Source organism: Theobroma umbraticum, unplaced genomic scaffold, assembly GCF_002168275.2.
Source record: "Theobroma umbraticum cultivar Fairchild unplaced genomic scaffold, ASM216827v3 scaffold_4.1, whole genome shotgun sequence".
NCBI lineage: Eukaryota > Viridiplantae > Streptophyta > Magnoliopsida > Malvales > Malvaceae > Theobroma > Theobroma umbraticum.
In genome coordinates, this window is record NW_018397258.1 from 5,992,311 (window position 1) to 6,004,741 (window position 12,431).

Below are 12,431 nucleotides of genomic sequence, written 5' to 3' on the forward strand. Positions count from 1 at the left end.
AGTTGAAATTGTTATTCAATCCGGTTCATTAAGAAACGTTTGAATTGTCAAAATATAAATATTGGAATTAAAAATGAAAACTATGCGTTTTGGCCAAATATTTTTTTTTTAGTGCTTCGAATGTCTCTTTGCTTCTTCTTCTTCTTCTTTGTTTTATTAGTCTACTGCTTCCATTGATTTTCCTGTAGAACTTAGCTGCTATTTTCTTCGAGGACTATAAGAAAATTTGCTTGTGCATCTTATATTTGTCTAGTAGTGATACATGTCATTTATTCAAAACAGAAAATTCAAGCAATGCAAATATCATAGTTCATTATCTTCTTTTAGGAGACACTAACTTGATAAGATATGTAATATTTATATTTATAAATTTTTCAAAATTTTTTTATCTATTTAAACTGAATTTGAAATATTTTACTTATTTATTTTAAAATATTTGATGCGATACAAACACTCATTACGGGTATGAGAAATTTTGACATTGATCATCATGGAAAGAGTTCAATCATGACATTGAAATTCAACAGTTTTGGTCCCGATATGCTTTGTGCTTGGTCTGCACCTCAGTGTTGTATTGTGAATGGGAAAAAATTCATTCCCCTGCTATTAATGAAATACTTTGAATGACTTAAAAAAAGAGAATGAAATTTGACAGTTTCAAAACCCAACCAAAGATATGATCTGTACACCTTTTGAGTACACTCAGTTGCACAATAAAAAGTTGATTAAGCAAAACACTTAGCCAGCTAACATGCACCAAAGTATAGTTTGATGAACGTAAGGTCTGGGTAATTCAGATCTCTTTGTTAAGAGGATGTTGTTTTTATTGTATTGGGCTTGGACTTTGACTTATATGATCCATACAGTCTGTAACTTGACGGTTAAGCATTTGTTGTGTGGAGGCAACCCCGACAAAACACTTGTTTTTCTCCACCATGTTTTAACCCTAAGCGTACACGCTAAACCACAGCCAATCATAGCAGAATGTTCTGTCGTAGTATTATATTATATTAAGCATTGATCTGTCCATACAACTAATCTTACCACTTGATCATATTCTTCCTATTCCATCAAATGAGGCACTCAAACTATGATACAACCAGGCTGTGGAGAAAACAAATGAAAGCTGCAATATTTAATTATTATTGGCATATGAGGGTATTATAGAAAATGAGTTTGCTTTCTCTCCTATTTATGTATGAGGCCTCAATTTCAAACTCCTAAATGTTCGGGCCAACTTATACTATTACTTGTTCTTGTGCTTTGTATGTCAACCTTTAATTGTTTATAAACAAGCAGAGAGTAGATTTATGTATCCGCCGTTAACATTTACCTTAAATGCAAACTAGAAGTTATATTTATATATTTTTCATAATAATATGAAGAAGTTAATTTAGAAAGAACCTTAAAACTTCAATTTGGAGTTAGTTAATTTTTGTTGAGGGATCAAAAACGAAAAAAATAAAAAATAAAAATATTTCAAATTAATATTTTAAATTTAACTAACGATCAAAAGATTCATAATATATAATAATTTTATATAACATCTAAATAAAAAAATAAAAAAAGACTTATAATAGTTATTTAAGAAAGTTGTGTTGGACAATGTTTTTTAGATTCAAATTAATCATTCAATATTCTTATTTATTTATATTTAAACTTAAAAAATAAAACATAAAATTATAAAGAATAAAATATAAATAATTAAATACGAAATACAAGATTTCACATAATAGTTAAATAATATAAATAGAAAGAAGAAGGTAAAAGAAAACTTTACCTTCGTTTAATTTTATAATGGTGATGAGTAATCTTTGTCTTTCCTTTTTCAAACTTACAAACTCATAAATCTCTTTTGAAGAATAAGATGTATTTCTATGGTTAGTTACTAGAAAAGAGAAATGAAAATAAAAAGACAGAAAAGAGAAGAGAAAAAAAAAAGAGAAAGAGGTGTAGAGAAACTTAAATTAGGATAAAATTAAATTTGCGAGGTTGTTTTATTTTTTTTATTTATATTAATTATTAAATAAAAAAAATTATTTTGAATTGGTCATTACTAATGTATAATAAATAAAAATTTTGAGAGGGTCATTGATAAAATATATATAAAAAATAAATATTTTTAAAAATTTTGAAGGGGCCGGCTTACCGTCCGCCCCTGTTCAATTTCCTGTTCAATTTCCATCTTTCCATGAAAGGAAAGGAGAAAGGAAGAAAGAAAAAAACTAATTATCAGGTTGAGCAGGCACATCGAGAGGCGACTATTGGCTGAAAGAGCAGTCAATGGCTACTAATCAATGTTTTTCAAAAAAAAAAGGGCAAATGCTTATCTGAAATCTGGTTTCGTATGTATAAAACGTTGACTTCTGCTATTTTTTTTTAATGCTAATTAGTTGCACCCCATCATGTTAGGAAAAAAAAAAATTCTTGATCTATTTTTATAATATATACATTGCTTAACTGGATTTTAGTTAGGAAAAATGCCAAAAGACGAGTATAAAAGGAAGAGCTGGTTGTGCCTATGGCATTGCTGTATTCACTAGAGTTACATCTTCTTGCTTAGCATAAGGAAACTTTAAAGCTTACCTACTGAAGGATATCAGGATGAAGAGTCACATTCTCATTTTGCTTTGTATTGTAGTTTTAGGAGTTATTGGGAGTTGTCAAGGAGGTAGTCTTGGGAAGAATTACTACAAGGTCACCTGTCCTCATGCAGAGGAGATAGTCAAGAATGCTACCGAGAAACATGTCTGTAAGAATCCAAACTTGCCTGCAAAGCTCCTGAGAATGCATTTCCATGACTGCTTTGTCAGGGTAAGGCTTCCAAATACTGTAACACATTTTGGTTATTACTGTGATTACATGAACCTGCAAATGTAATCAAATGCTCACATGTTATAGTAAAATTTCAGGGTTGTGATGCGTCGATTTTATTGAACTCGACAGCAAACAACACTGCCGAGAAGCAGGCAATTCCGAACCTAACCCTGTCGGGTTTCGATGTCATTGATGATATAAAAGCAGAAGTGGAGAAGACATGTCCAGGAGTAGTATCTTGTGCTGATGTTCTAGCCTTGGCCGCCAGGGATTCAGTTTCATTCAAGGTAAGTCAAGCAAAACTTAGAAGAAAGAAGAAAAAAAGAGTAATATTTCAATGGATAAAAACACATAACTACGTGGACTGAATATTACCTGCAGTTCCAAAGACCATTGTGGGAAGTTCTTACTGGTAGAAGAGATGGCAGAGTGTCACGAATTACTGAGGCATTGGCTAATATTCCTTCCCCTTTCTCCAACTTCACCAGCCTTGTCCGAAATTTTGCAAGCAAAGGCCTCAATGTGCATGACCTGGTGGTTTTATCAGGTACATTATCCCAAGAATTTTTAAGATATATAAGATGGAAAAAATTCATGCTCCAAACTTCTTTTGAACAAGAAGAAAAACAAACAGCATCAGTGAACAGAACATTTGGGTGACAAAAAATAGTCTCAGTTTCGTCAAAAACCCTTTGGCTATCATATCTAGGAAATTCTGATTCTAAAACAAGCAGTATGCAATTATGAGCATTTTAGTGAAAAATTCAAAAGGACAATTATTCCCAAAGTGCTCACAGAAAATTGTTGGATAAATGCTGCAGGTGGGCACACGATCGGAGTCGGCCACTGCAATCTCTTCAGCAACAGGCTATACAACTTTACTGGAAGAGGAGATCAAGATCCTTCGTTGAACCCAGACTACGCCTCTTTCTTGAAGAGCAAATGCCGAAGTCCTAGTGACAACATAACCACAGTGGAAATGGATTTTGGTAGCTCTCTAAACTTTGATAATCACTACTACGTCATCCTTAAGAAAAAGATGGGCCTCTTTCAGTCTGATGCGGCCCTTCTGACAGACAATGGCGCGCTCAAAACTGTCGACGAGTTGCTAGACTCATCGAAATTCTTCCTAGAGTTTGCACAGTCAATGCAGAAAATGGGAGCTATTGGAGTTCTCACGGGGACTGCAGGGGAGATTAGGAAGAAATGTTATGTTGTTAATTAATTCCTGTAGTCTTGGTTTGTGTATTTTCAATTGTATGTCAATCATAGTAATGTTTAAGCTATCCACTCTCAAATAAAATACTAATGCTTGAGCTTTACCCCTAAATCTTGTATTTCTTCCACTATGCTCTTATTATTGTTTCTCATGAACAAGTCTTAGGCATCTTTTAATATTGCTTTCGGCTTTCAAATTACAGCTTTTGGCAGCCAAAGTATGGCCAAGCACACTGGTTTGTAGACCTGTCAATATGGGTCGGTCTGGCCCAACACGGCCCTAGCCTTTGTGAGTTGAAAAATATGGACAGGCCGGGTTAGCTCATATTTTATATGGGTTATAAAATGTTCAACCCAGTCCACTCTTTGCTAGTTTATGAGTCGGGCCGGGTTAGCTCATTTTTTTCAAAAAAAATTATTTATACTACTCATCAATACAAGTATACAACTATACTATGATTTAGTCCATAAATTAAATAATAAAAACATATTACAAACAAATAAATTACATCAAATATAAATAAAATTTCAAATTTTCAATATTTAGCCCACCCCTATTAGCCTATGGGTTGGGTTGGGCCAGCCCATTTTTATTTTTTTCAAAAAAAAATTAATTTTAATAATTTTACTTGATAAATTTTTTATTAATAAAATTGTTCTATGATTTAATTCATAAATTGAATAATAAAAACATGTTACAAATAAATAAATTACACCAAATATAAAAAAATAAATAAATTACATAATAAAGTTTAAATCTTTAACATAAACTACTATCTTATAAATATAAGTATATAACCAAATAATAAAAATTTCAAGACTCATTTATATCCTCCTTAATCTTCATTCTCAAGTAAAACATTTAAATCTTACTTAGATAGCAATGATGTCTCAAGGTCTGAATTATTATCAATTTATCATCTAATATTCATTACCATAAAAGAAAAAGAGATAATAAGTTTTAATTTAAATTAAAATTTTTAATTTGACAAGTGAAGATTAAAGACATTGAAATATATAAAATAAATAATACTATTGGTAACTAAATTATTGATTTTTCATAATTAAATATATAAAATTATTAAATTAATTAAAATTATTTTTTGGCCCCCAGCTCATTAATTTGGTGGGTTGGCCCATTTAGGCCCGGTTTAAATATGGGCCAAAAATTTTCAACCCAACCCACCCCATATTTAATAAAAAATGAACCGACTTTATGGGCTCAGCCCATTTTGACAGGTCTATTGGTTTGGGTTGTGTTTTCCTGGCCAATCACCACGGTTTGGGTTGAAAAACTCTTTTTAACCATAGTTTTTAAATTAATTACAAAACTCCTTTAATCTAAGGTTTGGAGAGGCAAAAACCAAATACCCATTCCTGTTTTAAAATATAATAAAATTATCCTTCAATTTGGTATTATCAAACACACCATGGTCTAAGTTTAAATTTTGGTCCTTTTACCATTTCAATTTGGCAGTTTTAGCCTCTCTACATAAATTTTAAAAAATTTAATCTCTGCACTTTTACTAAAAGCCAATTTAAGGACGATTGATATTGCTAACATACTGGGTTAAAACCCTGGGATCAATCTCTTAAAATATTCTTTCCAATCTTCATGCAGAGAAACCCCAAAGGAGGTCACCTCTGAGGTTCAGAAGGTTCTCTCTTCTTAGGACTTGATCCTTCATCTTTCACTTTCTCCATTTCTTCTAGCTTGTTTAAATTGATCCGACACATTGTCAGATAGGCAAATTATCAGTTTTTATTTTTAGACTTTGAGCATCTGCTGGTTTTGTGAGCCCAAGAGGTGTTTTTGCTACAAAATAATAGTTTACTTCAGATTTTGTGGTAATACTCTGATGTGATAATTTTCTGATATACAGGCACTGGCCTCATTTCTTCTTTCAAAGGGAACTCTTTTTTTTGATTAGCCACTTGAATTTTATTTAAGAGGAAGGTTACCATCAAATCGTAACCCTTCCACAGTTAGACAAACATTTACAAATCAAGGGCCCTGCTCCCACTAGCAAACGTTTGACAGAGGTCCTTGACAATCATATCACAAACGAAGTTCACTTGCTTCCTTGTAACACAGCAAGCTTTCAGACAAAAATGCCCCTCCAACAATTGCTTCTATACCCTGTATCATAATCTGCCATTGAACCATCCCCTCATCTATTAGTAAAATACAATCATAAATGGTCGGTAAGTGGCTCCCACGCAAAATCAGAAACAGCCAGATGAACACAGTATCAGCATTCCATTGCGGAAACCACACCATAAAACGAGAACAGATGGCATTTCAACCCACTGTTCTGGATCTTGTTCCCATTTTGTTTTGTTTATTTTTTATGGGATCACTATCCTTTTGATTTTTTTTGGAGCAAACCTATTCTTTTGATATTTAACTCATGCCTCTATATTTCAATATTATTGTTTATCGTTTTGCTATATGCTCCTGCAAATTACAGAGAGTTGGTAGATGCAGAATGTGGGTTAATTTTGTTGCAATGGTTGATTTATCTTTTGATACGTGAGGATGGTATAGCTGTATAGGTCTTGGACTAGTCTTTACTTAATCCTTTGCCGTACTTTTACACTCGAGTCAACCCCAAATTGCTAGGGCCAAATTATTCCCAAACTAATCGAACTGTAAACCATTAGTAATTGAAAAAAATTTTCCTGCTTGTAACGGGGCTGATCTAAAGCACCAGCCCGCCCCCTTTTTAAACTCCGGATCCTGAAAACGCATTCGAAAATTGGAAAAAATATTCCAAGGTTTTGTTTATAGTTCATGGCTGCTATCTGGGCAGGCCATTCTTCATGCTAGTTGTTTAATATCCTTCGAAACTGGATGGTACCTGTAGTGAAAAAGTTATTGCGTTCGAAAAATATTGGCTAAGTCCTAGGCTTTCCTGAGAGTAGTGAGATCTTAATACAAATCCGCATCTAACTCTTGCAAACCACAGCCACTTTCTTCATTCTCTCCATCAGCGGGATCCAGATTACCAACTTTGCCATTTGTTGAGGCTCTGGGAGTCTCGAGCTAGACGGAGGTTCTCTTCCTTGAACCCCTTGCCACTATTCTTCCGCCCAGCTCCAACCCTATCTACCAGCTTGAATATCTTCATATCACTCCCAGGCTCCTGGATGATTTTCCTCTTTTCTAAAGCCATCCTACTGGGATCCGCTAACCACGATTATGGTCCTCGTTGGCAAGTAAGGAAGCACTGGTCTTCGGATCAAAGACATAGTTAATTATTGTCGATCCACATCGGCTAGTGAAGACAAGTGAACTGCATAAACAATTCATTCGGTTGGTGGCCTATGCCTAAGACGCTAACTAACAGGACAACAAATAACAAAGTAGCCTAGGAGAGAGTTTGTATGGTCCTCCTAAAGATAAAGAGTTAAAATTTAACGTGAATGGCATCCATTGAAGAAATCAGGACCAGCGAGATGGGGAGTAGTTTTCAGGGATAGAAAGACTTAACTTTTTTTTTTTTTGTGAAAATCAGTAGAAGTAACCTTGTGGATCTTTTCTTTGGTCCCGTTGGTGTTCTTGACTCTATTCATGCTGAAGTACTTGTAACTAAAACTATTCTTCATTTTTCTACTTCTTTTTCATGGTATAGTTTAAAATCTTTGGTGATTGAATCAGATTCCAGTCTTGCTCTTTTTTGGATATCTAACGGGTAATGGGTTTTGTGAAAGGTAATTTCTGATATTGATTAATTGAAATCGTCACCTTCAGACAGATAATTATCGGGCAGTTAACTACTAATTTGCAGTCTCTAACAAAAATGGGAGTGGACCGAACAAGTATGTTTAGCGCGTGCTGGTGATGGGCGATACATTGCGAACTGTTAAAGCTGTTTGTCGTTTTCATGGAGACCCTACTTCTTATCTGCAATGCCTTGCTGATTCATTCCGCTGCTCCTCTGTCTAACCACACTATGTTTGCTGGGCATAAGGATTTGCTGCTTTTGACCTTATTGAACAGTCATTTTCTGATGTTCCTCTTCGCACTCTACTGCTTATTCTTCGATTCACTTTTTTGGGAAGCTCGTATTGGGTGGTTTTGGTTGTAAATTCTTAAACTTGAATGCTACTGTAAATATTTTGTGGGAGGGACGCGTTGTCCCCTGCCTGTTCCAGTGGCTTTTTTCCCCTGCTAGCTGGAGTTTCTTTAGGCACTCTAGCTGAATTTTTGTTCCTATTAAAGGATTTGAACCGTAAGGCTTTTGTAGCTGATTTCAGACTAATAAAATGGATTTTGTTTGAGAAAAAAAAATTCATTAGCCAGCAGTTTAAACCGTTCCATAAATCACTTGGAATGATTATTTAATAAACATGTGGCTCAGGTTTTCATTAACAAGCTGACACCCTCGTTGCCCATTGGAGGCTGCGGAAAGATGTACTTCAGACCATTCGCTTGAAGAAAGGTGTGAAAATTTTGGAAATTCAACATGCCAGTAGCTCGGCCAATGATATTGCCGATAATCTCACTAAATCAGGGGTAAGCACAAAAAATGATTTGATGATGCTCCATAGTATATGACGTTTTTTTAATTTTGATGTGCTGGCTTAATTCTTTAGGGTGATGGCTCTGTTTTAGTGAAGGTTATAATTGCTGACTCATGTCTTTTTGTCTAAAGGTTTGTGGTTGGTTGATGTTTTCATGCGTGCGGGTCTGCTGCTGGTTGTTGCTGTAGGCTTTGATTTCAGTTCTGCTAATTTTATTTTATGGTGTTGCTGAGTTTTTCTTCATTTGTAATATGGCGTTTGCAACTCAATTTCTGTTTTGTTTCTTGTTTTTTTTTTTTATTTCAATTTGGTTTTTTCTGTATGGCGGTGCCTACCTGCCTATTGGGTATGCTAAGGCTTGTACATTTGCCTTGATATGTTTGGAATTTTCCTATTCCACAAAGCTTAATAAAAGCATATTCATAATTTTCAAAAAAAAGCAAAAAAGAAAAAACAAGCTGACACCCTGGAGGAGGGTTCCTAACGAAAGTGTACCTCATCCATGGTTGAAAAGAATGTAATGCAAAATCAGCAGAACAAACCCTTCAAGTTAAAACTGCCATTGATAATTATGCCCCTAGCAGCAGCATCATGGTATAAGGTCATACGACCCAACTATCTAGAACATGATAACCGCAGAATTTGTCCTGTGGTTATACTTCCTATACCCCTTGCCCTTCCGTTGTTCTGAGGTGTGCGAACCACCTGCCGACCTATAATTAACCGCTTTTTATTCTTTTTCTGTACAACTCCATTTAGAAATGAACAGCATAATATCGTTTTCGATCTCGAACGAACTATTCATCACTGTCGAAGAAGAATTATAGTATTTGCTCAATTAAACACTGTTGATATCTAATTGAGCAGATTGCTGTGCTCACCCCTAAGTAATTTAATTAGCTAAAACTTTTTTTGTCACTTTTTTTTTTGTTTGGCCTTTGGCTAAAGATTCTTCTTTTTGGTGCAATGATGTTATTTCTACACGCGTGAAAAGCTGGACGGAATGTGCTTCTCAGTACATTATTGAATTGTACAGAAATAGACAAACGATGAAAACGTGTCAAGTTCAATATCTAACCAAAAAATTGAAAACACAAAATCCAATTTCAATTGCCAACAATGTAATCAGATCGTTAAGTCTTCAGAGTTCGGCGGACCCACGAAAAGCAGCCAAAAATCCAAAATCTGAATCCAAGTTAGCTTCAACGCAATCATTGCCGCTCCAATTTCCCGCCATTCCCTCCGATGACCAAAGTGCTTGACGGCAATCGTTTGTCCCGTCTTCATATATCACAGTGTTTATATCACGAAATTCAAAGTCACTAAGCTGTGAAAAGTCAGAAGGAAGAGCTTCATAAATGTTGATGTCCCCAATGTCAAAATCCATAGCGAACTTTGATTATAGAAGGATTTTCTTCCTTGGACGACAGCAATGTAAATGACCCATCACTACATCCAGATTCTACAGCAGTTTCGTGCACCAGCTTGGCGTCGGCGGATGGCGCAGTGCGGGCAATATTATTGTTTTCATGTCTTCCAATTACTTGCTGTTGCGGGGTGGTAAAGACTTTGGTGCAACGTCCAGCCTTAGGTTGGATAACACCTGAACTTGTTGGCGCCTTCTTGGACCAGCTGATGAATCTTTGTTTCTTTTCATCTTTATTGGTATGATCGAATTTTTTCACTTGCGCCCTCTTTGATAAAACGGAGTTCCAATAATTCTTGATTTCATTATCTGTTCGGCCCGGAAGTCTCCCGGCTATCAGAGACCATCTACAAAGCTCAAATCAGCAAACCCGTTATATGTATTTGTTAGAGATCATTTTATGCAAACATTGATACGAGCTAAATGGAAACAGAGAAAGAAAGACCTGTTCCCTAAGAGTTTGTGGAGTCTGATGATGAGATCTTCTTCATCACGTGTAATGTTGCCTCTCTTGATATCAGGTCTCAAATAGTTCAGCCAACGAAGTCTGCAACTCTTCCCACATCTCTTTAAACCTGCATGACATTAATGTTGCTTCTTCAGACATTTATCGCTATCTATATGATCCACTTATATTTTCTACCAAATGCCTCCCAACTGATCTCTACTTACCAGCTGCTTTAGGAATGCTTCTCCATTTTCCTTCACCGCGAGCCTTGATGTAATCAATGAGGATTTTGTCTTCAGTGGCTGTCCACGCTCCTCTATTAAGCCCCTCCACTTTTGAACAACAAGGTTGCCTACCCATTTGTTGCTGCTCGATCGTGTCTCTCTCAATGTTTTGTGCTGGAGTTTGTACGAATGAGAAGCTGCAAACGCCCAATCGATAGTTGAATGGGGTCACTGTTTACTGTTTTTATAGATGTCCTTGTTCAAGTTCAAAGTAACATTAACAAATAAATTTGTCTAAATTATGTTCAAAAGAATGATGTGGGTCATCACGACGAATGAAACATCGGACAAATTAATTTGGACGTCATCTTTTTACAAATAAAATACTAATTCCCAACGTGATTTATTTTCATGTGGAGTCAAGAGAATAAGAGGACCTAACACATTATTCAATTCATTTAAATTAACAAACCTCTTTACGGGACTGAATGGTACCCACTGTGTGGCTGAATAGTGGCTTCGGAGAACTGAGTTTCAGGGAGATCTCATGCAATTCGTATTAATTTAAGTACAACTGAGGTGCTGTTTGGGTAAAAGTAGGGAAGGATCGGAGCTGGTTAATGATAATAATGTATTCACCAACCGTTCCTAGCTATTTCCCTCAGCTCCCAAACTAACTTTCCCACTGTAACATCTGGAAACTTGAAAGTTTGTTGCCACACGTGGGGAAATGATTCCTAAGTGGAACCAAATATCACGTTGCTGTTTCATTTTTGTCTTTTTCTCTCTCTCTTAAAAAGCAGGAGATGTATTGAAAAGAGAACTTCACAAAAATCCATCCCACAAAAACAGGGTAGAAAAAGGAGCCAAGTTCCATCCCTATCACTCCAGAGGAACAATGTGTTCCAGTCTCATCTGATTACTTATGAGATCAAGATAACATTTCTGTCTCACATCTCATAACAACAGGATAGCTGCAGAATCTCAATCTATACAAAAGCCAACAAGGGGTAATGGAACCAGAAAAAATACAGAGAAACCTGAAGGAACTGCACCGCATGGAGGCCTGGGAACCAGTCTGCCATCCAAAAATCAAGAACATTCTGTGATTACCTCCAGCCACTCTACGCATCCACATCATTATTGATCTCCACTAAGTCTACTTCCCTATTCACACCCAAGTATCAGCATCATTGTTTCCTTCCCTGAATATGTATTTACTCTTCCAGTCATTTAAGAGCCTCAATTTGAAGCATTCACTTCTTAAATCTCCATGGATTTGACTCCATTTGTTGAATCACTTTTAATAACAAGACTAATACTTATTTGTCCATTTAGATTCAAAGAACAACACAAAAACTTCCGTAATTGCTAAAATTTCAGTCAAACTAGAGTTACCAGTTGTTGTTTCTTAATATTGCTTGGAATCCAGACTTATTAATAAAATATACATATTTTAATCATTGACTCAAATATTTGATTTTTCATTGTGTCTTTTAAAATACTCGAATCAATCATTTTTAATTTATTTTATCTGCTTTTATTCAAGAAAAATATCTTACTTTAAGTAGAATTGGTCATCTATGTAGCACTATTTCTTTTATGATTATTGTTCTTATTATTATTAGAAGATTTGATTTTATATATTTAAATTATATTAGGTAATTAAACATCTAATCAATCTCTAACCTTTGAACTTTTGTAATAAATTAGAGTAATATTTTTCTTAGCATTAGTCTCCTTCTGGCTAGATTCAAGAGGGTGGATACTT

The 12,431-nt window shown here is 35.1% G+C and overlaps 2 protein-coding genes across 2 annotated transcripts; one reads left to right on the top strand and one right to left on the bottom strand.

Moving 5' to 3' along the window:
• Positions 1-2,604: 2,604 nt before the first annotated feature.
• Positions 2,605-4,042, top strand: LOC110414109 (peroxidase 3-like). The gene is made up of 4 exons (XM_021425173.2): positions 2,605-2,814; positions 2,913-3,104; positions 3,199-3,364; positions 3,639-4,042. The coding sequence occupies exons 1-4, from the start codon at positions 2,605-2,607 to the stop codon at positions 4,040-4,042; spliced, it is 972 nt and encodes a 323-aa protein (XP_021280848.2).
• A 5,531-nt stretch (positions 4,043-9,573) lies between these two features.
• LOC110413703 (transcription factor MYB1-like) lies at positions 9,574-10,854 on the bottom strand. Its single transcript, XM_021424627.2, has 3 exons — positions 10,661-10,854; positions 10,434-10,563; positions 9,574-10,335 (listed from the first exon to the last, which is right to left on the bottom strand). The coding sequence occupies exons 1-3, from the start codon at positions 10,794-10,796 to the stop codon at positions 9,939-9,941; spliced, it is 663 nt and encodes a 220-aa protein (XP_021280302.2). The 5' UTR covers positions 10,797-10,854; the 3' UTR covers positions 9,574-9,938.
• Positions 10,855-12,431: the final 1,577 nt, after the last annotated feature.